The following is a 27,515-nucleotide window of genomic DNA, read 5'->3' on the forward strand; positions in this document are numbered from 1 at the left end:
AGGTTCTAAAATGGACACCGGTGGTCCATTCTAGGACCGTTCAGGTACAAAATGGGTACTCCGCTCCCCGGAAAAGTAATAAAAGGTACCATCACCTCAAAATTTAATGTACTTCGTAATTATAGTATTTTATTCCTTTACAAAATATAAGAGAATTCTTTCCAATAAGCGTGTTCCGGGTAAAACCTGAAAAGGAAACTACCAAATAGCAATGAACGCATTTGGAAATGACAAACAGCGCTCACACCCCATGTCCGAGCTCCAAAAATTTACTTTCTTAGTTGACTTTCTATGTTAGACATTTGTCGTGTCCAGGAAAAGAATAGATCAAGGTCCTGGCAATCTTATCAAGACAATAATATCCATGGGATGTATGTTCTAGAGATAATCGTCACTTCTTATAAAGGTCTCTGCGTCAATGATCTAAGAAAACATAAAAAAACAATGGTATCTTGTTGACCTATCCCTAATGTTGCCATATTTCTTTACTCGACGGTCATATCAATGGCAACTATAGGATTTCAACCCCCCTGACTTAACCTCAATTTCAAGTCAAGTGGATTTAAATTGAAGTGAAAATTTTCAGTATTTTCAGAGATAAGCTATTTTTCTTTGCTTTTGAAAGCAGAAAATTGAAATTGAACTTTAATACAAGAGAATAAATTTACATTTTCTATTTATATCTAAAGACCTAACATTTTGGTGTTTTTTTGTTTCCACATATTGACCAACATAAGCTATCCACATCTTTCCGAGAACGTTCTTCCTGAAATGTAGGTTTGTTAAGTACCTCCAAAAGCCACTAATGCACTGATTCACTATTGTTATTTATATTTTTAAATTTTTGGAATATATGTGGTTACTCAAAAGGAAACGTTAGTTAATTATTTAGGGTCAAATTATTTTCTACTGTCAACTTTTACTTAAAATCCCTTATCTAAAAGGAACCAAACAACTTTATCAAGAAATTAATATCCTAGAAAATCCTGAATTAAATAAGTTTCATGGTTTTCATTGAAATTATCTTCAAGGTAAAGCTACTAGCACATTGATCTAGTGCCACTTAGGGCCAAATTATTAATATTTTATTAACTTTAACAAGCTTATTTCTATAAAAATGTTAAAATAGAGCTTTGATATTGATCAATTTTTGTTTGACATTGATATGTCTTGCACCTTTTTAGCAATAATATGTTTCAATTTTATGTATTGCAGCTGACAACAGAAAAATGAGTGACTCATCTAATTATTTTAAAGACTTCCATGGACTGCAACAGTTGAAGGAAACAGAACAAGTTTGCCCTACATTTGCAGAGTAAGTATTAATCTGAAATGGTTGTAAGTAGTACCATAATTGTTAAAAGTGTATTGTAATTATATTTTTTTTAACATCAGAGTTTGCTTTAGTACCACAGCAATATCATATTTGTAGGTGCGAATATAACAGTATAGAGAATACATTTAAGTACAGTGCTGATTTTGAGGTGGCGAAGGGCCTAATTTATCTAAAGTATTTACAAGAGGCTGTGAAGAGACAAATTGGTGATTTAAATAATGACATTCCATTTGAGAATGTCTTATACAGTAATATAGTAAACATATTAAGGAATTGCCATAAGAAAAAAGATTTTAAAAGTAATATTTTTTCTGGATTGCCACCAGCTGTTATTGAACATATTAATGAGGTAGGTAATGTATAAAGAAAACATCCTCCATACAAGATTAGATACTTAACTTGTTCTAGGCCATTGAAAATATTGTGGAACGTTTACCCAACAGCTATTTTGAACCACGCCACAAGTCAAGTTCAAGTCCATTAAATTTAGATCCCTGCAAAGCTCTTAAACCATTAAATCCAATTTATTACATTCCGCTTCAAGATGATTTATCAGATATTGAAAAATACTTAAAAAAGGGGGAGAAAAATAGTTTGTCCTTTTTATCTATCCCAGAGTTACATCAAAATGGTGTGGATGAAAGCAGTTATGATCTGGAGACTATGTTTCAAATCCATGAAATTTCTATGCTGAATTATAGTTATGATGAGTTTAGGGCCATAGTGCATGAGCAATTGGACTCAGATAGGAGCGACGATGAAGTGGTGGCTTATTTAATAGATACATTTGGATGCAATGTATTTGATTTTATTACAGAAATTGTTAGAAATCGACATAAGAAAATTAATTATGGTGCAGTAAGCAGAGGTAAGTCTGCTTGTGTATAAATGTTTATTGACTGTTTTATGACACCATTGGATGTCAAGATTTGATGTTTTCTTCTGATTTAAACTACATGGAAGAGCTGTCAAAAACTATGAATATATCAGGTGTTCTACAAATAAATTGACAAATTTTCAGGGGCATTGGAGATAGAGCTAATGATATACAAAGCACTGCATTGAAAATCATAGAAAAATTAGAACTCTTATTTAATTTAGAAATAGAACTGCCACCAATTTCCTATTATTTTCGTCTTTACTTGACTCATCTGAAAAATTGTCTATTTATTTATGGGACATTTCATATTGTGACAGAAGAGTTTCATGTGATATTTTTTCTATTAGCTCCTAAAGCCACCCACACGGTAAAACCTAAAAACTCCTCCGATGCCGTGATAGCTGGTACAGTAACTGTTCAATCAGAAAAGGAAAGCAACTTGCTTAAAAAGCTTAGAAAAATTGAGAAAAAGGATAAAAATAAAATATCTGCCACTGAGCATGAACAGTAAGTGTCGATTTTGTCTTATACATTACGCGATTCTTTAGAATTGCTTACCTATTGAGATAAGTCAGATTTCCTGATTGTAAACAATTTGGAAAAAAGAATATATTTATGAATTTTATGCACGTGGTAGAAAATCTGCATTAGTCTGAAATATCTAATTTTTTAAAATAGTAAAATATTTTTCATTTTCTCTTATGTGACTGAAAAAATTACAAATTGAACTCGAATATTAATGAAAGTTGTTACCAGCACTTTTACACATTTTTTCAGGACGGAAATTGAATATTCAGTAGCCAAAACCACACCATTATTCAAGAAACAGGCAACTTCACAATTAAACACTGAGGACTATCCCCATGTTCACGATCAGTTAAGAAATCACATGGTTACAAGTAAGTATTAGAAAAATTATAAATAAAAGTTCACTTTATGAATTAAGACTCTTGACAAGTATTATAATAAAAAATAGAAAATATTTAATTATATTATGCTCTTTTAGACCAATGCATTTGTCTTGAAACCAAAAAGAAATCGAATTTGAGTGCCATGCTTTTCAGAAGCACATTACATATTACTATCTACAGGGTGTATCAGAATCGTTCTGCCAACCGCTTACTGTGGTTCCTATACCTTATTTTGGTCATAGGAACCTACAGTAAGCAATTGGTAGAAGGATTCTGATATACCCTGTATACATCTGACAATTGAAGGTTCTTTAAATTTTATTCAAATAAATCCAACTTACAGATTATTTTTGTTGTAATTTTTATGTTATACTTGTTTATTATAATTTAGGTAAATATGACGGAATATCCATACTACAACCTGAAAATGCTAAAAAAAGAATTACCAATGACTATGCCGAATTTACTATACCCGGAGGTAGCAAAGGTGACGTAAAAGATATCGAACGGATCAAAGTGTCTTCACTAGATAAGTTGGGAAAGCTCGTCTTTAAGGATATAAAAGAATTCAACAGGTGAGTACAATTTAAGTTTAGAAAATATGTTCGAATTGATTTTAGCATACATGCCACTTTTAAAATAATAAAGTCAACGTGAATCTTGATTTTGGCAACTGTTGTTCCATTATCATTATTTTACTCTCTTGTTTTATCTCTTATTTTTCACATAAACTTGTTGCTTCCAGGATACAATCAGAAGTATTTCCAGTTGCATATAATTCCAATGAAAATATGTTAGTTTGCGCTCCTACAGGTGCCGGTAAAACAAATATTGCCCTTTTGAGTATTGTGCATCAGATTCGTTCGCATATGGAGGGGAATGTAATTAGAAAAGCAGATTTTAAGGTAACTTCTTCTATAAATGCTGAATGGTTTAAAACTTGCAAATTTAATAAGGCAATATTTTAATTTTTTTTAGACCATTTAAACATACATTTACGTTACATATACAGGATGTTATTTAATGATTGCGAAAAATTTTAATCACGAATTCTACATCGAAAAATAATGCCAGTTTGCTATGTAAACCATATTCTGAAAATGCTTCGTCGAAAAATACAGGGTGTTGAAATTTAATAATACGGCACTGGATTTTCCAAAATTAAAAATAACTTTTTATTTCCTCATTCAAGTCTGAAGAAAAAAACCCTCGAGTTTTTGAAAACGTGGATGGATTAAAAAATTGTATTATAGCATCTTGTGAGACAATTCGACATACGCTTAGAACTTTTGAGCGGATTCGACAATCAATACGTCGGAAGATAGATTCTTGTATTGAAGTAAGAAGAAATTATTTTTAACAGCTTTTGTAATTTTTTGTTAATAAAAGATAACCTACAAAATGTCATTAAAATATCTATTCGGTTTGGAGAAATTTGTAAATTTCCATTTTTTTAATTAAATTTCAACACTCTGTATTTCTTCAACGAAGCATTTTCGGAATATGGTTTATATAACAAACTGGCATTATTTTTCGATGTAGAATCCGTGGTTAAAATTTTTCGCAATCATAAAAAAACAGCCTGTATGTTTTGTATTAATTTTTAATCGTTTTCTCTTGAAATTCTTTTTAAGATGATATACGTTTGTCCTATGAAGGCACTAGCTACCGAAATGGTAGCTAATTTCAGTAAAAAACTAGCCCCAATCGGGATAAGCGTGAAAGAATGTACAGGTGACATGCAACTAACCAAAAGAGAAATAGAGGAGACGCAAATGCTGGTAACCACCCCAGAGAAATGGGACGTGATTACCCGGAAAGGAGCAGGTACGTAAAGATTTATTTTCGTATTTTATCTGCTGTTTTTATATTTTTCGGAAGTATGGAAAACGCGTAAGTGCATTGTCGAACACTACTTCGTATCGTTTACTATATACAAGTATTATACAGGGAAATTCACTGTGGATGGCCTATTAAATATATCTACATAACGACTAATCCATTTTATTTCCAATTTGGTGACAAAGATTGTCTTCATCTAAATAATTTTTTTTTTTAATATATAAAAAGTACAGTCGGGAAATCAAGGATCTCTGATATTACTGTTAATTGAAAGCGATTTTAAAAAGTTATTTGTTAGACTTACTGCTCATTTATCTAATATATTTCAAATTTGATAAGAACACATTTCCAGGAAACAAAATTTTCTTTCTGTACTGACAGTTATGTCTTCTCTTTTTCTCCTTAGTTGATTCTGAAGTGGTAGGTTTGGTAAAACTGCTCATAATTGATGAGGTTCATCTTTTAAATGGCTCGAGAGGACCTGTAATCGAGGCCCTAGTGGCAAGGACTTTGAGACAAGTAGTGAGCAGTCAAAGCATGATTAGAATCGTTGCCCTTTCAGCTACATTGCCAGGATATTTAGACGTGGCCCAGTTTCTTAAGGTGAACACTCGAAGCGGATTGTTCTTCTTTGATAATAGGTACGTAAGAAATAATGAAATTCTGAGAAGAAAAATGTAAAGAAATACAAAAGTTGTAAAAACAATTTCAATTTAGTCTTGACTAAATGTGAGAATTTTCTTAGGAATATTTGATAATTTCAGGTTCCGTTCAGTACCACTAACCACCACCTTTGTAGGAGTGAAAAAGCGAAACGAGGCTGACATCATGGATATGGTATGCTACGAAAAAGTAGAGGATTTCATCCGAAATGGGCATCAGGTAGGTTTGTGACAAAGCAAAAGGGCTTAAGTCTCAATTAAATGAGAATTTACAGTGTTTCTATAGCAACCTTACTTATAGTGTAGATCAGGACATTAAAGTGGTTTAATAAAATACCCTTTCCCGTATTTTATCTTATGATGTTTTCTAAAATAATTATAATTATGGTTTTGTAGGCGATGGTTTTTGTTACGTCACGAAATGCAACTGCATCGGTAGCCAAAAAACTGATTGAAGTCGCTCAAGAAAAGGGCACTCTTAAGCAATTCGAGCCGGAAAAGACGATAAGGATTAATAAATCGGGATACAAAAACAATGATCTAAGCTATCTAATACCGCAAGGGTTCGGTATTCATCATGCAGGCAAGTTATTTGCAAATTAAGGTCTAAAAATTTTCAGCAATTCACGTTCCATAGACTTTGAAGTTTGAGTATACCGATTCAATTTCTTTTAACTCTTTAACTTCTTATAATTGCATGGAGAATTATTTGAGAACAGCGATATTTTAGGAATGGTGAGGTCCGATCGATTAGAAGTAGAACATCTTTTCAGAACTGGGGAATTGAAGGTTATAGTTTGCACCACCACATTAGCTTGGGGTGTGAATCTGCCTGCTCATGCTGTTATTATAAGGGTAACTTTTACAAGAAAATCTAAATACACAGTTAATTATAACATACCTTAGGGCACACTTCATTACGACGCAACAAAATCCTCGTTCGTTGACATGGACATGTTAGATGTTCAGCAAATTTTCGGTAGGGCAGGACGGCCACAGTACGACACTTCTGGGCATGGCATTATGATTACCACTATGGCTAACATGTCTAAATATATGGGACTTATGCTATCGCAAGTTCCCATAGAGAGTCAGTTTTTGAACTGCATTCCTGATAATTTAAATGCAGAGGTACGTTACTTCAATAATTTGATAAAAATAAAAAGTTCCTGACTATGTCCTATTTAGATCGTGCTAGGCACAGTTTCGAACTTAAGAGAAGCAATGGAATGGCTGACCAACACTTTCCTGTTCTGTAGAATAAAAAAAAATCCCTTGGTTTACGGGCTGACTTTCAAGGAAATCTTTGATGTTCTACAGTTCAATCAATTCCTTCAGGCACAACTGGATAGCGCTGCCTCCATCCTAGAAAAATCTCAATTGATACGATTTGATTCGGCCCTAGGTGAATTGAGACCAACAAATTTTGGGCGCATTGCCAGTTTTTATTACATCTCCCATAAAACTATGGAGTTGTTTTACGAGCGTTTTAATAGACACATTTCCGAGGCTAATTTGTTGAAACTACTAAGTGAGGCGTCGGAATTTCAACAAATACAGGTTGTATCTTATTATTTTCTATATTTTCTGTAGTGCATCAAATTTACGTTCAGGTTAGAATGGACGAAGTACAAGAACTCGATCGACTGCGAGACTATAATGAGTACAACATCACTCTGGACTTTGCAAATACCACCTCGAAAGTCATATGTCTAATTCAAGCAAACATTAGTCGAGCTCCGATACGAGTCTCTTCTTTAAGTTCAGACACTCAATATATAATGCAGGTAAGTTTCTTAAATTTATTATTAATGAATTAATTTTTATGTATTTGCGCCTCTAGACTGTAGTGCGACTTGCGCGTGCCTTATTCGAAATAGCCAAAGATAGAAACTATGCGCTTCAAGTATCCAGGACATTGAAATTTGCGCAAATGCTAGAGCAACAGATGTGGGACCATTTACATCCTCTTCAGCAATTTAAGGAATTGATGCCGCATTTGGATTCACACAGGTAGGTATTCTGCTTCTTGTAGATCTGTCATGCCTACTGCTTTTTTTTAACATTTCAAGATGCTCGAGATAAAACGCGAAATTATTTTTAATTAATCATTGAACAAAATAGTGCTCCTTAAATTTATTTTTACTATGTTTTAAATATTGCTCTTTTATAGAGTAATGGAAGCTTTAAACCTAAACATGGACGAACTCAAAGAAATGACCGATAGAGAATTAGAAAATTTATTTAGAACTCGCCATCTAGCCAATAGAGTTAAACATTATTGCAGCGTATTTCCAACTGTTGACGTAAAATACGTAATCAAACCCATTACTGATGGCGTCATTCGGTAAGCGTTGGAACTTATTAGAATCCCCAAGATTAATTAACGATTCTCGTCTTTTAGCATTAAATTACAAATATTGCCAGCATTCAAGTGGGACAATCAAATCCATGGCTCTGCCCAGCATTACTATGCATGGGTCGAAGACCCCACACACGACGCCATTTATCACACAGAATCTTTTGTAATTACACGCAGGATGTGCCAAAGCGAGATTGAACCTATCGAGTTGGTATTTACGGTGCCGTTAACTAAACCATTATCGTTGGAATATTTCATTCGAGTTGTCAACAGTAACTTCATGTGTAAGTTTCTCATACAACGTGCCTTATAAGTTAGAAAAAAATGGTTTTGCCTTTATTTGCTAATTGCGAAATTTCATTTTTAGATGCCGAAGAAGTGTTGGTTTTAGACTTAACCGATATAAAACTCTTCAGTTCCGAATCCTATCAGACAAACATCTTAGATTTGCAACCCCTACCCAAGCGGGTTTTAAGGAATAAAACATATGAGGACTTGTATTCTTTTACACATTTCAATGCCGTTCAAAGTCAGGTTTTTCACTCTTGCTACTATACAGACACTCCAATTATTTTGGGGGCTCCAACGGGATCAGGAAAGACTATAGTGGCGGAATTGTGTATTTTACGGATGTTTTCATTGAATCCCGATCAAAAAGTAAGTAAAATGATACTTATATAAAGACTTAATCTAGAATATCAGGATATTTTGATTCTTACATTATGAATAATACTATGCGATTTATTAATCGTTTTTAAGACAATTCTTTGTAATTTTAGGTCGTTTACATTGCTCCAATGAAAGCTTTGGTTCGTGAAAGACTACTAGACTGGTCTGATAAATTTGCAAAAATTAATAAAAGAGTGATAGAAGTTACCGGAGATGTGACCCCTCGTTCAGAACTTATACGATCGGCTAATATTATCATTACCACTCCGGAAAAATGGGACGCCATGAGCCGGAATTGGACCGAGAAAGATTTTGTTAAACAGGTGGGCCTGATGATTATCGATGAGATTCATTTGTTGGGTAAGTTACACTGTGTTTTTAGGAATTTAAAAACACTTTACTTTTTATTAAATATGAAACAGGATGCTATTTAATGTCATTAATTTACACTAAAACATAGAAATATTTACTGTTTTCTGTAACTTACACAATTTTAAATTTCAGTCAATGTTTAAATGGTTACCTAGAATAAAAAAGTGTAGTAACAACTTCATAATACTTCATGTTTTTTTCTTAGGGGAGGATAGAGGGCCAGTTCTAGAAGTGATTGTATCGAGAATGAACTACATTAATAACAAAAAGAATACCAATGTTAGAATAATCGGTTTGTCAACTGCTATGGCTAATCCTGGAGATCTCGCCTTCTGGCTGAACTGCGATAAGGTAAGTTTATCTTAAAACACATCTAGATGCCATCTTCTGTTAATTGCTTAAACTATATCACTTTGAATTAATTTACTATATTTTTTATCAATTATTTCCTACTTCCGTAGCGTGGTCTTTTTAACTTCAGTTCGGCAGTGAGGCCTGTGCCTTTAGAGATACATCTCCAAGGCTTCGAGGTGAAGCATTACTGTCCCAGAATGGCGGTCATGAACAAATCAGTTTATCAGGCAATCTGTCAATATGCACCTGAGAGTTCAGCATTGATTTTCGTGTCATCTCGTAAACAGACAAGAATAACAGGTCAGTTTCATGTTTATTTTGGTTCACAGATATAGATTATGTATTTCCAATATTTATAACTTGTCGCCCCAGATTATAAACATCTCAGAAAATCTTGAGACTTTCTGAATATTTAATTCCCCCTTTCTGCCACGTATAAATATTGATAAGAAATGTAGTTCAACAAAATCGACAGTGATTGTCACTTCCGTGTGAATAAGTTTTAGTATATTGTTTTTGCCCAATTTCAGGCTACGAATTGATGAAATTCCTCTTATCTGAAAATAATCCTCAAAAATGGCTTCATTGCGATGCTTACGAACTAGAAGACGCAAAAGCAAGATTAATCGACCAGGATTTATCGCAATTGTTGTCTTTTGGAATAGGAATGCATCATGCAGGTAAAGGATAAAAACGTATTTTTCTAATTTAATATTTCACAGATTAAATTCTTTTTCTTCTTGAGAAAATCATTTCTCTTTCAGTGAAATTATTTATTGAAAAACTCAACTTGAAATTGATTGTCTTTGGCTTCCTTTCAGGCTTATGTGATTCCGATCGTAATTTAGTGGAGCATCTCTATGTGAACCAAAAAATTCAAGTGCTTATAGCCACAGCTACGCTTGCTTGGGGTGTTAATTTCCCTGCACGATTAGTAATAGTTAAAGGTAAGTAAATTGAAATCACAAATAATTTAACTAAATAATGCGATATGGAAGCGAAAGTGCCCTTGAAAATGCGTGCATAGCTTTGAGAAAGAGTTAATATAAGATTGAAACATCTGCCATTCTTCAAAAAGAAGAAACGCAGTTGCATTTTCCCTTAGCTGAAAAACTTACTAAATCTATATAATTCGAAGATGCTATTGATTGCATCGAATGATATTGAAATTTTATTAACAGGAACTGAATATTTCGATGCAGCTACCAAACGTTATGTAGACATGCCTATAACTGATGTAATTCAAATGTGTGGAAGAGCGGGTCGACCACAATTTGATACGAGCGGCGTTGCCTGCGTCATGGTGCAAGAGAACAAGAAAAACTTTTACAGGTAAATATACATTTGGTATAAACTTGTGGCGTATTGCAAACAGTTTAATAATGCAAGGCATTAGAAACAAATAGATCAACTGTGTACATAAAAAGATCTATAACAGTAAATAACCAAATTGTGGAGTATATTCCATAAGTATAGAATAAAATGAAAGATTTTTAGGTAGTAGTTCATAATACTCATCCAAATTTTTAATTCTCAAAGGCTCACTTTTTGCGTTAAAATCAGGAGCACCAAGCAATGCACGTAATAATATGTCATGTAATTGATGGGTCTGAGAGATTTTCTCAAAACCTATTATCTCATTTCGTATCAAATTTATTCCTTAATTAGCTGCCATTGTATAATTACCTATCTCTGGTGAGATGATAACAAGACGTGAGTCTTTCTTTATGGTTCGACTCCTATATGTGTCGAAACTCTATAGTTTATCTAATCAATTCATGGAAGTTGAAATGTCGCGATTGAAAGACTGCAATTTATTATTGTCCATAGGAAATTTCTATTTGAGCCGTTCCCTGTGGAATCCAATTTACTAGAATCCTTACCTGATCACGTGAACGCTGAAATAGCGAATGGGAATATTACGACCAAAGTACAGTTAGTGGAATTTATTGAGTCAACTTTCTTTTTTAGACGGTAAGTGGTCTATGCATTATTCAGTTGATTGTTATCGCAGTTCTTTTGGATATTTAAGCGAATGTTACATATGTTGCTTCGTTTCAGTTTGTTGGCAAATCCAGTTTATTATAAATTATATGCGAACGGGGATCCCATTCAATATGTGAAGGATCTGGCTGATTCCGTTGTGGATACATTGAAGCAACATGATTGCGTGGTAATACAAGAAGATGTAAGTGAATACACTTTTCTTAATTGTTTATTGTTTTATATTTTGTTCCAAGTGTTGCGGAGCTAAATCATACAGTTGCAATCAGATAATTTTTTACATAATAGATATGTAAATATCTGGTACCACAATTTCCTTACCTCAATACGGAGTGAAAAGTTGGGTAGGTTTATCTAATAGCAACTGTATTTCCTATTCATCAAATCTTCGCGTTCCATTTTTAAAACGAATCAAATTTTTACTTAGATGTTCTACTTGTTTTTTAGGCAATGAAAGGATATTATGAGCCCACTTTCTTGGGACTGCTCGGCTGCCAGTATTATCTTTCGTACAAAAGTATACATTTCCTAAGTGACAACATGGAGCACTACAATTCAATCGACGAATTACTTACCCTTATATGTCAAGTGGAAGAGTATAGGCTGTTCCCGGTGCGACACAACGAAGACAACATCAATAAGTATGTTTTTCTTATTATAAAGGTGTTAATTTTTGATACTCATTGTCTCAAAATTACCAAGAGATATAAGAAAAACTTAAATACAAAAGTTGTAAAATGGAAGCAGATTGGGATATGGGTTGACTATAATTTTAACCATATGGGGTAATTCAACAAAGTGCATTGGAATTTAACTTTTTAATTTTAAATTACACTCCCTGGTATATTCGTGCATTTTTGGATAAATGTCCTATTTCGATTTTCAACTTTTTGAAATCTCAACGTATTAAATATTGCACCGAAAAACGAATGGGCTATGTAAATAACCTTTATACTGTCTATTTACATCGCTATAGCACACTTTTCTTTAAATTAAAATCAATAAAATTATAACAATTTTATACACTGAGGATCAAAGAGTTTTTCTTAAAAACATAATAGTAATAATTGAACACTTACCTATTTTCAGTTCGAGCTCTATAATAAATATTTTCTACATGAGGGGTTCCTCTTTAATTGAACACATTCCAATATGCAACATTTATTCAATATTCGAGGTACCTAACGAAAATCTGATTGTTAACTTATTTCATAATATTTAAAAAGTCCGGTATGTTGACACCTATATTGCCTACTAATAACCATAACAAACATTAATTATTTTAATTTAAATTCTAAAACTATAGCATTTCCACATTGTTTAACAACAGAGTTTTGATTTTGATAAGATATTTCCTTAGTAAGGCTTTTTCATTTTATACAGAGTATTTCAAAATATGTGAACAAAAGGAAGAAAGAATATTAAAAAGTTATATTATCAAATAGGTATTTTATGACATTTTTGACTCGTCGGGTACATGTTTCCCCTTCTTATTTTCAGAGAATTGGCAAGAGAATTGGACGTTGTAACCAACTTTCCATTTGACTCCCCATGCTTAAAAGTCTTATTAATGGTGAAATGTTACCTATTGGATATCAACTTGCCCAACCAAGAGTATGTGTTAGATTTGAAATCTGTTTTAGATCAGATTATTCGTATTATTCACGTAAGTAAAGATTATGATGAAGTAAAATATAAAAAAAAAAAATTCAAAATTATAACTAATTGATATTTAGTAATAAAGTCTACGAGTCACGGTTTTTGCATGGCATGTACCACTTCTGTAAACTATGTATATTTCATTGTTTTCCATACTTCCTCGAGTAAGTATTCTTACATTTTTAGGCCATGATGAATCTGGCAGCTGGTCGAAACTGGCTTGATTGTACTATCAAACTAGTATACTTGTGCCAAATGCTTCTTCAAGGCTACACTTCTCTCAACTCTAACCTAATAATGCTACCATATATTAATTGTGGAAACCTATTGTCTATAAGAGACAAACTATCCAAACTACTTAAAACAAAACCAACAGATTTGAATATTGTAACTGTCCTTGCAGCTATGGATAATGATGAAATGCAGGGCAGAATTTTCAATATTTTCCAAGATGCTCTAGGGAGGAAAGCAGCTTCGGAGGTTATCAGAACCATTAACGATTTACCGGTGTTAATAATTCAATCATGTATTAAGAGTATTCATGAGGGTGTAGTACTAGATATGGAAATGAATCAAAATCAGAGTGTTAACGTGCGAGGAAATAGTGATGGGGATTATATTCTGAGCGTGGATATTTATAGACAAGGGTCCAGTAAGGCGAACATGCACAGCAAGAAGTTCAATAAGCAAAAAGAAGAGTTTTGGTTTATTATTTTGGTTATGGAAAATGAGTTGGTGTTCCGAAAGTTTTCATTCAGCAGGAGAAATAAGAAAATTGAGATTCCGATTCAACTTCGTAGAGGTAAGAGGTGTTACCCAGGCTTTTGTGGCAGCTATTTTACTTCTAACTATTTTTAGGTTTTTACAAATACATACTCTATGTTATGAGTGATTGTTACTTAGGACTGGATCAGCAGATAACGTATAATCTAAAAATAGGATAAATATTTACGCTCCTAGAGGCAACATTAAAAAATATGAAATTGCATATTAATTTTATGTTTTATATTTATTAAAATAATTATTATTTATTATAAATTATTATATTTATATGATTTTTATCGTCATATATTTACTTATTGATCAGTTTTACCTGGAATTATTTCATTTTAATCAAAAGTGTTATTCACTATAGCCACAAAAATTTGCTACTACAAATGGATAAATAAATATCAAATGTATGAAAAATATCGGAGGTCGTTAAATAATCTACATAAAGTTGAAAGAAGTGACTTTTTTCTATTGTTTAAATTACTGGAGATGTACTTTTTTTCATAAAAGAATAAATTTAATAACATTCCGAATTATAGTTTTTTTATTTATTTTTGGTAGTTCCATACAGTTTTACACCTATAGACACAAGCGCAGAAGTATGTTCTCAAGAATTTCTATATTTATTCAATACAACAAGAAAAACCATTACATAATCCATGAATCAACAAGAGTCGTTCAAAATTGCTAGCATTTCGCAGTGACATGGATGACATTGCCAATGGATTTGGGTTAGTTCGTGTTAGTATGAAATTTCCATCTCGAGGCGTATTTATCTAGATCTATGGCTACTTACAAATTTATTATAAACCTTAAAGTTAGTAAAAAAGCAAGCAATGGCTTAGCTCTGCAATCCGGATGTGTTTCTCACTGTGGAAGTATGCAAAACTTACTTTTGCACTTTCATTTTTTGTTTTTTTTTGTCAAATATCCATCATTTTTCAATTTTCCGATTAATGTTCATTGCTTGAATACAGCGTTTTTATATTCATTTTCACCAACCGGATTTTTGAGTACCTCAGTTTTCTGAAAGCTTTATTACGTTATTTAGTTTCTGTTTAAGCAGATCTTTGTAGTAATTTGGCGAATATAAATAAATTGTTGTACACAAAAGTTCAAAGACTCTTACTGTTGTCTTGATTAGCGACGATAAGCAATTATAACTTTAGTCTATTATCAGTAATCGATTCAGTACTTCATTTTTTTTAATACTTAGCAATCGCACCGATGTCTCATCACCATCAGTTTCCCATAAAACGCGTGCTTGGCGACACTCGTTTCAATCGTCACAAGTTTGGACGCCGCGCATCGCGACGCTTTTTTCGCAAGATCAAACGCGCTTTTAATCTAGAGCTATATCAATTTAATTGAACAAACAGGTGATCGCTGTCATAGAAAACTTATTTAATACTGCACGTGTATTAAATTCATAAAGGCTAAATAGAATTTTCGGATTGTTTTCGTCGCTTTGACGAGCTAGTAAATATTATTGTATAAATCGGAGACATTTAAAAGGTACAATGTTATTTATCTTATCTCGTTATTTTTAAGTAGGTAGTACATGTACACATTCTAAATTCTCGCTGCCAAAGTTAGTGGCTTTTCTCTGTTTTCACCTTACCGTGAAAGAGAATTCCAAGCTGAAAATTATTTTGCCTTAAAAAAATGTTTATTTTTGTTTTAATTATCAGCATCCATAACTTTTTGAAAAAAATTCTCCTTGAGAATAACAAATTTTTATCTACATTGACGCCGACATTATTTTTACTTGCAAATAGATAATATTTAAATAGGTAAAACTCTCATCAGCTTTTCATCATCTCTGCCGTAGTAATATGAACTTCTATTAAAAACAAACAGCTCAAGCGCCTATATTATTATGAAATTAGGAGCACGACATGAAAGCCAATTAAGTAGATATATCACATCCTGGGAAAAACACATTAATTAAGTAGACTCTTGGAGTATACAGAAGAGGGAGGCATCGGTAGCACTTTGCTATGAAACAATAATTAGATGAAATTATAATTATTAGTTTAGAGCTAGATTGATTGATTGGAGGATTCAGTTATCATTATCTAGTAAATAAATACCTATGTAATGAATTATGTATAGGTATGTTATAGTATTTGTTTGCACATAAGGAGATGATCATTTAAAAAAATACCTCAAGTAGGCGTTGGAACATTAGAGCCATTTGACAGATATGTGATGGTAAATAACTAATGGTTCAATCAACGCCCTACGTTTACTCTTAACCGCCCATACAATGACCACCCGTTCTAATAATGGATTATAATCATTAACGTAAATCGTTGATTAAGCTATTAGCTGCGTCTCATCAAATATGTGACAGAGAGATATCAACTCATGAATTTATCTATGATGTTATATTACTTTATGTACAGGGTGTTCTACTGAAAGGGAGCTCCCAATGAGTTTTGCCTCATATAAATAAGAGATGATTTGTCACTTTTTCTTTTTTTTTTAAGTAAGAAAAGTTACCATACAGATATTACCCACGACTCATTAAACGACGGGCGATTGATGATAAATTGGCGCTCATTATTAATATAAAATTATTATTTGGCAACACCCATTTTGACTCACTAATTGAGCAGGCGATTCCACGTAACTCTTTTGCAACAAAGGAACTCGAATACGTTGCCATTTATTTTGCAAATAAGATTAAAATCGAAAGAAGAGCAAAACAAAGTTCGCAAAATGGAAAAATGAAAATCTTCAAACATTTACCTTTGCTACTTTAGCAAACTAAACTCGAAAAATCAGAAAAAAACAAACCCTGGAAACACGCACTTCCACTCATTAAAACAGAGTCGCACTAGAAACTCATCATGAGTCTTTAGAATACAAGAACACTGGTACAACGTCGATTCTTTTGTCCCCCATAAGAAACGCACTGCTTGCAGCCCGGCTAACACTCAACTGAATAATAAAAGAAATTATATCGCTTCGAAACATACAAAAAATTTACGGCGTTTTGTAAACATACAGCTCACAAGTCTTAAAAATCGATACGCAGGAAATAATATATTCGAAATTTAATAATTCTCTCTAATGCAGATATGAAATTTCAATTGGGTCGTAAAGTTATTGACATTTATAGGGAGGTATTTGTTGAGGTCAGGCCCCCTTTACCACCCCAAACTTCTTTAAGCGGCTAATTATACCTAGGATTGGTCCAATCTTATTTTATTACAAATTAAGAAATGATCTAGGATCAGACTTCTCCTCCAAATGATTATGGTACTAATTTCCTCAAATAATAGACAGGGTCCATGAACAGAAAAGAATTGATTCTGCAGATCTGCATTTGACAATTATTGCCCCTTTAACTTAATCGATTTCTGTTGAACACAGGTATATGAGACATTAATCCCAAACAGTACATGTTTTCGGATTTCCTAGTACTGGACTCTACTATTCACAATGTTACAAACGGTATCTTCTTATAATGGCGAATTTAACTATGACAAATAAAATTTAAATTTTTACGAAAACGACTCGCCAGAAGAATTTTTATCATAGTCTGTTGTAAAGAGGATTCCAAGACCTTTAAAACTAGGTGTCACACAACCCTTTTTCCCTATTAAAATCTGAAGGATTGTAACGCCCTTTCTTAGGGGGTTACTGGTTCAGGCGTCAAGTGTATTTTAAAACATGTACCCAAAAAAATCAATGGAATCGGGAAATTATTCCAAACACGACAGTATAATAAATATCCGGGGTGGCTCTTTTCATTGCGACACCCTGTATTTATATTAAATGTATCTTATCATCCTTGGAAATTTGATTTTTTTTTCTGCTTAATATGACAAGAATTGCCCATTCTTAAAGAATCATTCCTTGTCGTTGCCGAAACTACAAAAAAATTCAATTTTATGAAAGAGACAAAAAATCAGGATTAACTCTTCTAAAAATTATTTACATGAAAATAATTTGTAGATACAAAATGGTCTAAAAAGGTTGGCGTTGTGGTGAATAATTTTTGTTAGAAGCCTCTAATTAAAATGAATCGTCTGGCTTCAGTCATTTTTGTCCAAAAGACTTTGATGTTAAACTTAAGTGAATTGAATAAAAGCAAACAAAACAAACACTTTTTTGTTTCCTGATACAAGTTTATCAGTTGCATTTCTAATCTCGGTGTTGTTTAAAATTAATTTTAATCGTAATCGTTGCAAAATTCGTTTTTTTTGGTTACAAATTTTTTCCTTGGAACCGTAAAAATCTAATTCACGTTACGGACCTATAAGGTGGCCAGCGCGAAGTCCTGATTTAAACCCGATTTTTTCCTCTGGAGTTGCATTAAGTCATTTACCTTTAAAGGTGTGGTTTCAAAATTTAAAGGACATGTGAAGGAATCTAAACTTAAAATGAGAAAGAAACATTTTTGAAAAATATTATTTCATTTGTAGGGCTACTTACTTGACAATTATTTGAATATCGTGATTTGACAAGGCTTTAAAGCATCTTTTTAGCTTGGTCAGAAGAGCGACTTTTTCCGAAGCAATAGGCAATAAGCTTCTTCTACTATTTAGTTTAGGATGTTCATTGATTTTGGACTAGAGATTCACAAGAGAACTAAGTGGAATGACTACTTACATGACTACTTGTGAAGAGTATCCAAGACCAAACATTCCTCTGAAATTTATTTTAGTCTTAAAGTAACCACAATTTCAAGCATTTTCAGAGGTCAATTTACTCGATTCTGCTATTCTGATCCTCCTTAATGGTATTTCCGAAATGATTATGATTGTTTCTTTTACAATTTCTCTCTCTTATTAGCATCTCTTAATTTTCATCAATATAATATTTCTCGTCATCACTTAACCAAATTTAAAGATTAAAATTGATGTTTAGATACTCTTGTTAAGAAAGATTTCTATTTTCCTTACAGGATGGATGATAAACGCTGTTGGTCCTTGCATAATTCAAAATCGTTCACGGACGTAGCTTATCGAATTGCTATGAATTTAATTATATAGGACCATTAGAAAAAAAAATGCTCCTCAAGTCCACATTCTGGATAATTATTCTCTTAGCAGAGGCAAGTATAAACACCATTTATTAAGAGTGAAGAAATTAATGTTTGAGTTCCAGTGTTTAGCATAATAACAATAATCTATTGCAGAGTTTTTGGTTGAAGTAACTTAATGCATTCATTATCTCACATTATAAAAGCAAATTTCACTATTTTTTAGCTCTCATTGGTGATGTGCTTTGAAGACATTGCAGAAACCGACAGAATTTCGTGTTCAAACCCATCTGCCGCTTTGTTTGACGAATTGACTATAAATTCGTTTACCGACGAAAACAAATACATCCGCCTAAACATTTCATGGAAGAACCCTCTTTGTAAATATTACTTATTCCACATCTTCCCCTTATTTGCTCTTGATTTTTTTCAGTTAACTTCTCAGACTTCGATCTGGCCATAGATACAAATTGCAGTGCGCTCTATGGCGATCGGAATATTCCCGTTAACGTAAGCATTGGGGAAAAATATATTATGAATACAATACAGGATAGTCCACCGAAAACTTTCCACCGATTTTCTGTCTTATAATGTAGAAAGTATGAAAACGCCCGGACTATAAAACAGTTTTTAGTCAAAACATTTCCTCATCGATGTATTAGGAAAAGAACTTACTGAAGGGCCGGCATGTTCCCCAGACTTTTCTCCGCTGAACTTTTTTTATAGGGCTATTTAAAGTCAAAAGTGTATGAAACACACACAGTAATGCTCAATATTGTCAGAGGCTACTTTGAATAATGTCTCTACTACTAAATGGAGGTCGATAGTGGCCATTATCAACATCTAATAAATTGAAATAATTGATAAGTGAAAACGATAACGAGGCTTTTAAATGTTAATTTCTCTATAACTGATCATCCTAAATTAAAAAATAAGGTGGCATTAAAAAGACAATTGAATGCCATTTAAAATGACGTATAACATAGTATCTCTTTCCATTTAAGATTTTTAGGGTGAAAATCCCCCGATTAGAGGTTAGACTTGGGAAAATGATTATACCAAAGAAATATGACCCCTTTGAAATTAAAGTTGCTGTATTCATGCGTTTTCTTGCTTTCTACATGATACGACAGAAAATTTCGATGGAATGTTTTCGGTAGGCCATCCTGTATACTAATAGTAACTTTCAGAGAAACTTTGTTATACAACCTGATATTGAGAGACTGACACATCCTGCCGAACCTTTAGCCCACGGTTGTCGGTATTTTTTCGAATTTTCCGCTGAGGCACTGTGGCATAATAGTAGCTGTTTGCTGACAGAAACCCGCGATTATAAAATTCCAGGTTACTATTGACAGAGAGAATACAACTGCAAGGTGTATACATATGTATATATTTTTTTGACAGATTGTGTAGGTGCAGTCTGCGCGTGTGGCGTTACACCATCACCCTTTGATTACTATTCCTACGAGATCAAGCCTAGCGGACTTTTAGCAGTAATGTTCAATGTGAGCAACAATAGCCGGTCCGATCAGAATTTGGAACAAATATTTGATAAAATTTGGTTGTAAGTATCTCTCAATACATCTCAATTCCCTCACTGCATACTATTAATAGACAACACTGATAAACTTCCAGCAGCAGCAATGCTGCAAATGACATATTGACTACAGTCGCTCATAGTCAACTTGACTTTGACAATCACAATAATGTTGTCTTTCTACCAGTCCGACTTTTCAATGCTGGTCAAGAATACGTCATTTTCATTGATATGATGTTGGATACCTGCGAATATCACGACAAATTTTCAATGCAAGGTAAGCATAGCCAATTGCTTATTTGCCTGGATCACGCAGTTAGCCACTTAATTCTGCTAAGAGCTAATTCAGTTTTCCATTCAATTACCTATCTATGAAAAAAGTCTGAAGCTATCGCTGATAATGGTGATAATATTAAGTGTATTTACTAAACTTTTTGATTCTAATTAAAAATTTGCAATAATAAATCTGTTTAAAACAAATAAAATTTCTGAATATCTTCAATACCGAAAAACCCTCTGTGCGTCTGGATTTCAGAGCAAAAAGTTGCTTCCAGCACCAGTTTTAACAGAATCACACACAATTTGTGGTTTGGCAACTCAGATAGCAGTAATTCCTCATTGGATAAGAGAAGGTCTCACCTAGTACCTTTTGTAAACAAATGTTTGGGCGGGTATTCTAAGGAACCGAATAATGGGACTAATATTTTTCGGTCAAAATTTGAATAGCCAACAATTTTTAGAATTTCTTCAAGATTTTATTTCATTTTGTTCCCTAGTGACGTAAATCCAGGCATGCCAGCCGAACAAATTTGATTATACAATGAAGCACCATCACATTTTGCTCGGAATGTTCGCTTATACCTAAATCAAACCTTTCTAAATCGATGGAAGGGAAGAAGAAGCTCAATAAAATGGCCGCCGATATCTTCCGATCTCACTCCCCTTGATTTCTTTTTATGAGGATACCGAAAATCTAAGGCTTACAATACGAAATCGCACGATATGGATGAACCCAAGGAACACATAAGAAATAAAATTAGGCAAAGCACTCCAAATACTTTAGAAAATGTGAGAGATGAGTTTTATCATCTTTAAAAACTCTACCAAGTCAACGGTGAATATTTCGAGCGCGTAGGCATCGAATTTATCCCAATTAAAGTTGCCACGCTGTATGTACTATAGACATACATATTTTATTTTGCTCGACAAATACAAGTCATACGATATTTCGATAAATGAGATCCATGTTTCATGTTTCAGTACCAAAACAACCGGATCTCAAAACATCCTCAACCCCCAGGGGAGTGCTATACGTGTTTGTCGTGCTGATCGGATTTGTCATTATCTTCTTTATTATACTCAAGAAGAATCCTCGTTTGTTAGACAAACTGAACCGGTACCTTCCTTACACCAATAGTTCCCGACTTAGCAACACTAGTGCGTCAATAGGTGTCTCAAACTTAAGGCGAGTTTTTAAATGTAGCACTATGTAAGCAGCCTTAAAAAGGTGTTGTTTTATTAATAGGAAGGAAGTTATAAATACTCATTACACCCCACTGGAGTTCATGGAGGTGAGTTAAGGGGATAGTTCTAATTGATTCATGTCACTTCAGGGTAGGGTTCGATTCTCGGAATACCCTAGATCTATCAATTGCGAAACGTGCAAATACTTTCATAAAATCTGTTGAATTAATTTTTTCAGAACGTGTGCAAATTTGATAAATACGAACTCCCTAGAAACAAGATCATTCTTAAAAACGAGATTGGAGGAGGAGCATTTGGGAAAGTCTACAAAGCCAATATCTATAACACCACAGACGAATATTGCGAAGTGGCCGTTAAAAAACCTTTCGGTAACGTTCCTATGGTTCATTAAGGGTAAATTATTAAAACGCTGGCAAAGTCAGTTTTGCTATCTCCATGTAGATTATCCTTCCGGTAAAGCTACCAGCACGTTAATAGTTTGGTATGGTTCATAAAAATCTTTATGTATGAATTTTTAAAACTTCAGACTACTCACCAGCGGAAGAAATATGCGACTTTCTAGCAGAAATAGCTGTTATGAAGAAAATTGCCGAATGCGGTTCTCATCCTAATATAATAACGCTGCTCGGTTGCGTTACCTACGAGACGCCTTACTTGATGATTATGGAACTAGTACCCTGTGGGTCGCTGAAAACGTATTTGACGATGTTGAGGAACCGTGTTGAGGAAAACACGAGGATTGAGAACAACCAACGTTTTTTCCCAGAGTAATAAGCGATGCTTATATTTGTATGCAAGAACAAGAACTACTGAAGTAACAATTGTTTTAGCAATATGGTGGTGGAAAACTATCTACCTGTATCTATCTCAGACTCAGAGAAACTAAAGTACACCAATCTAGTTTTTGAGTAAGTAGATATGAAGAAGGCTCTAGATCCTGAAAGAATCACTTCTGTAGGAGATTATAAAGGGTGATCAGTAAAAAGAAGCCTCGAATAAATGTTGGCATATCTGAGGCATTTGATGATAAATAGCAAATGACTTAATCAACGCCCTACATTTACAGTTCATTGCCTACAACGAGGTTTTGTTCAATGATCGCCCGCTATTATTACCATGTACTAATAGTAATTTTTACAGCGATTACACGGGAAGTACTTGCAGTTCAGAAACAAACTCTTACATTACTCCGGAAACGCCGAGAACTCCAAACTCGCCGGGATCCCCCGTGGAAGTAATCAAAGCAAAGAGGAAAAAAGGGCCAGATCGAGGAGACCTGAAGATTTTAGTCAAGCATAACGTGAAGAATAAAAATATGGCTTTCATGAGACCCGCTTGTTTGGCGCCTCTTACCCCCAATTCTAGCACTTCCGGTGGACTTCCATCAGCAACCGAAAGCAAGTATTCATTTATTTGGTTTTTCATTTACTTGATTATGTCGTTTAGTAACACATTTATGGCTTTTCCAGTGGGCTTAATTTTTAGATAGTTGTACTTTTTAGCCCTTCTAACCCCGTTAGAATCTTACCCGACAACGCCTCTAGACCAAACTTCGGGGGAAATGTGCGAGGATGTCAAGCCAATGTTGGACAGCAGGGAACTGTGCAGTTTTGCATTGCAGATTGCCAACGGGATGGCTTTCCTTGAAAAAGTAGATATCACTCACAGGTAGGTATAAAGCGTTATGTGTGAATTAAATACCTATGAGATTACATAGATTGACCGACATAAGGTTGAATTGAAATAAACCACTGCCAGTGGTAAATGCTGTCTTCTCCTTGTCACTCTTATGGGTCTCCAAAATAGCCACTTTTCAAGTCCTCAGTTGAAAACCATTTGAAGAGAGCAAGTACTCTACGTGAAATGTAATGGATTCCTCGATCACTTCATCCTCTATTATTTCTCTTATAATTAATTTCTCCCTGTTTTGCAAAAAGAAGACATATGGAGCGTTATCGGATCGGTTGTTTTGTCCCTGTACTAATGTAGTGTAGAACAAGGCTTGCTCGTTCCTCAGTTTCCTCTCAGGCGAATACATCTGCGTCCATAGTAATAAATTTAGACGGCTCTTACCAATTCTTTCGGCCACGTCTATTCAGTCGGGTTACACGACATCCTCATCTTTTTGTTGAAGATCATAATACGTCGAAAATCATCTGGTGTAACTCCGACCTTTTAACATCTCCATTGCGACCTTGAAAAAATATAAATTTTTCGTTTTAGAGATTTAGCAGCAAGAAATATACTTATCAGCGAAGACCGAGTACTAAAAATATCAGATTTTGGTATGGCTAGGACTGGGGTGTATGTGAATAGTGTACACAAAAGACAACCGCTTCGATGGATGGCTCCCGAAGCCATTGAAAGTAGGATATGCAACAACAAAACGGACGTGTGGTCGTTTGGAGTGGTGCTTTGGGAAATCGCCAGCTTGGGTAAAGCTTTATCCCATTATTACGACCATGTCGTTAGCGGTGATATTGCAGGAGCTTTCCCTTACAAAACCTTTGGTAACGACCAAGTGATAGTTCACGTCCTGCAGGGCAAACGGTTGGAAAGGCCAGAGATGTGCACGGATCAGTTATATAATGTGATGCTGCAATGTTGGCAGAAAAATCCGGAAGATCGGCCCAGATTTGCGGACTTGTCCAGACAACTTGACGCTGCCAGTACCAAATTCTATGTAGATTTAAGTAAAGTGCCGTCTAGGCACTCACCCGTATAATGGAGGTTTATAATTATTTATAAATACAGGGGTAATCTTAAGTAGGGGTTTTCCTTTTAACACGACATAGACCTCAAAAAACTAAGTAAATTCTTTATGTAACATTTTTTCGAAATCTCAAAAATAACCAAAATATAGGACTTACGGCTATCGTTCCCGAAAAATGTAAATTTATTAGGTCGCATATAGTATGTCCAGCGTAAAAATGGTTGTACGTCATCATGGTGAAAATCCGCTGCGTTGCCAACTTGTAAATATTATACCTAAATACTTACCGCATTATCAACTTTAAACTTCCAACTAGTTAAACACGTTTTGCTTAAAAGTGTTTTTTCTTTACTATTTAGTATAGTCCTAGTAGCTTACTAGATAAAAATGTAATAATGTTTGAGTAACTGCAACGTCGCAATATTTTGCCAACATAATTTATTGCGCGAAATTTAAATTCCTATAATGACGCATGTTGTTGCGTAATGTCGGTTGGCAATGAAATTATATCACTTGGGACGTGCAACCATTTTTAAGCTAGATACACTATACTATATTATATGGCCCTCGAAGTTCTCAAGTTTTAATAACACTAAGACAAAATGTTAAGGATAATAGTGATAGATCCCATATAAAAATCGGAGCTTAATGAACTATAATCGTAAGGTATCAAAGAGAGAAGGTCTCTTATTAAAATTAAAAAAACAATAATAAATTAAATGTTTTATTTATCCCTGTAAGATATGCCCCTAAAAAGTGCGAATAAACAGCTTGCTTGCTACCTACCGTGGAATACATGATTCAGGAATTTGAAAAAAGGATTCCACGATTCGGCAGTGCGCAGGATATTGTGGGGAAGTGTGAGTATTATTTAAAATTCCTAATTACCTGAACACATCGTAGTAAAGAATTAATTAGCACATTAGATGTTACAATCCAGTTCATAAAAAATAAGGATTTTTTGAGAGTTACTTAAGATTGATTGAGGACTTCGATTTATCGTGATTTTTTAAATTTTTTTTATTAAGAAAATTCTTGTAGTTATGAATTTACATATCATAAATACATATGTTTTATTATTTAATAAAACAACGGAAATTTCCCTCAAGTTATTCGTTTTTTTGCTTGGGGTCCGTCTGCGATGTATTAGGCCTATTTTTATTTATTATAGGCATAATAGGTCGTTCTCGCAGAAAATTTATGTTTTAAAATTACGAGATTGTTTTATAAACCGCTCGTATGGAAACAGAATTTGGCTAAATTCGATACCCGTATATTCGATCCCAAATCGACACGTATATTTGCAATAATACGTCATCTGGAAGTGACACTTTGAATTAAGAAGTTCTTGGAAACAAAAGAATAACATCTTGCTGTCAGTGTTAATGGCGTCCCCGCGTCTTCTCCTGTATCGCTCGCGAAAATTATCAAATTTTGATTGAAACAATGCAAAACATTTAGAAAAATTCCTGTGGTTTTGAAGGCGAATTAAATAGAAACGTAACGAGTGTTCGAACGGGATTGTGCTTGGTCGAAAACAAATAAAAATCGCACTTTTAAAATTCGATTTTATTTGCCATTTCCCGGAAAGTTGTCTCGTTTGTGTTCGGGCTCCCGAAGTCACACGATCGCTGAGTAGCAAGCTTAGGAAGATCTCAAATTGAGTCAAAGTAAAAATTTCGGCGATTGCAAAAAAAAGTCATAGGCGAACGTGAGACCGGACAGTGCAGTGCATGCTGTGTCGAAAATAAATACTAACTAAAATCTTTTTTTCTCAATGGCCGAGGAATGACAGTGTTTGGTGACAGGATTTCAAACGAATCTTAATTTCAGAAGGTTTATTTGAGGTAAGTGATTAGTGTTTCATTATTATTGTAGCTAATTTAACTTCGCTTAAATTTATTTTCTATGTTGGTGATCACTCTAAGTGGTTTTTGTCCCTGTGTACATATTTTTCCTCAAACATATATTCGCCGTATAGTATTCGCGTATAAATATTAATTTGTAAAAATTCTGTGTTAATTCCTGAAAAAAATCTTCAAAACAAAGTTTCAAATTAATTTCGCCTGTAAGCACAGGCGTACATAGTTAAAACCTGAAACACAAAAAAATAAATATTAATTTCTAAGAATGATAACGAAGCGTTATACAGGTGGAAAAGTAAAAAGGCCGATGGTACTTTTGACGATGGTACATTACCTCATCCAGGAAAAAATGTAATTACAGAATTTTTACTAAGAGTACCAATTCTAGAGTACGACGATAACACTAAAGTTGAAATTATCAATCAATTGACTACAGGTCCTTATCAATACGTATTTAAAAGTTGGCAATGTATACAGCACAAAAATGCATCGGGAAAAACACTATATTTAGATATCATGAACATTTATAGGAATGTAAATAATCCGGTATTTGCATTCGTAGCTTTCCAAACAGATAGGACTAACGATCAATTAAAAAATAACAACTTATTTGATCATGCAAACGTAAAAAATCTTTACTTTGAAATTAACAGCAAGCGTTATCCGAAAGAATTTCTTGACTTAGATTTCGAAAATGAAATATACGCTATTGCTTATGATATGTATAGTAATAATTTCAAAAAAGTGTTTGGACTTGGTAATACAGTTTTTCTTTATACACCTGCGTTATTTAACGATATTTTATCCAACGAATTTACTGTGTAGATTTGTCTCGCCAACCTGTCAATATCTCTGGTTTCAAAAACAAAATTATTCTTCACGTGGATTTTAATAAAACAATCGTTGCTCCTGCGGGGACCTCAGAAGGAACGATATATTACGTAACTGTTGCTTCAAATGAAAGTTTTCATCACTATATACTAAAAAATACTCTAAAAGAGGAAATTTAATATTTTAAAGTGAGTTTAATCTGTTATACTACTGTTACACTTACGTTGCACGATTATATAGTCAGTGTTCTGTTAATGTTATTA

At 33.7% G+C, this 27,515-nt stretch overlaps 2 protein-coding genes across 2 annotated transcripts; both read left to right on the forward strand.

Annotated features, from left to right (window-relative positions):
• The first annotated feature begins 662 nt into the window (after nt 1-662).
• On the forward strand, nt 663-14,281 carry LOC136410040 (activating signal cointegrator 1 complex subunit 3-like). The gene is made up of 32 exons (XM_066391949.1): nt 663-773; nt 1,216-1,315; nt 1,433-1,685; nt 1,745-2,204; nt 2,564-2,723; nt 2,994-3,115; nt 3,519-3,702; nt 3,873-4,032; nt 4,762-4,954; nt 5,376-5,610; nt 5,734-5,851; nt 6,028-6,214; nt 6,362-6,486; nt 6,538-6,762; nt 6,820-7,191; nt 7,245-7,418; nt 7,475-7,644; nt 7,805-7,978; nt 8,036-8,277; nt 8,361-8,650; nt 8,773-9,022; nt 9,240-9,385; nt 9,496-9,688; nt 9,919-10,068; nt 10,210-10,335; nt 10,570-10,720; nt 11,219-11,362; nt 11,450-11,576; nt 11,840-12,033; nt 12,893-13,058; nt 13,238-13,853; nt 13,910-14,281. The coding sequence occupies exons 2-32, from the start codon at nt 1,230-1,232 to the stop codon at nt 13,993-13,995; spliced, it is 6,279 nt and encodes a 2,092-aa protein (XP_066248046.1). The 5' UTR covers nt 663-773; nt 1,216-1,229; the 3' UTR covers nt 13,996-14,281.
• Nucleotides 14,282-15,028: 747 nt separating this feature from the next.
• Nucleotides 15,029-24,609, forward strand: LOC136409929 (fibroblast growth factor receptor 3-like). Its single transcript, XM_066391787.1, has 16 exons — nt 15,029-15,337; nt 18,741-18,890; nt 19,045-19,198; nt 19,252-19,328; nt 20,009-20,162; nt 20,226-20,385; nt 20,457-20,635; nt 21,619-21,827; nt 21,888-21,929; nt 22,061-22,211; nt 22,370-22,610; nt 22,674-22,751; nt 22,984-23,240; nt 23,346-23,511; nt 24,067-24,278; nt 24,330-24,609. The coding sequence occupies exons 2-16, from the start codon at nt 18,846-18,848 to the stop codon at nt 24,566-24,568; spliced, it is 2,364 nt and encodes a 787-aa protein (XP_066247884.1). The 5' UTR covers nt 15,029-15,337; nt 18,741-18,845; the 3' UTR covers nt 24,569-24,609.
• The last annotated feature ends 2,906 nt before the right edge of the window (nt 24,610-27,515 follow it).

This window comes from Euwallacea similis, chromosome 7, assembly GCF_039881205.1.
Source record: "Euwallacea similis isolate ESF13 chromosome 7, ESF131.1, whole genome shotgun sequence".
NCBI classification, from domain to species: domain Eukaryota; kingdom Metazoa; phylum Arthropoda; class Insecta; order Coleoptera; family Curculionidae; genus Euwallacea; species Euwallacea similis.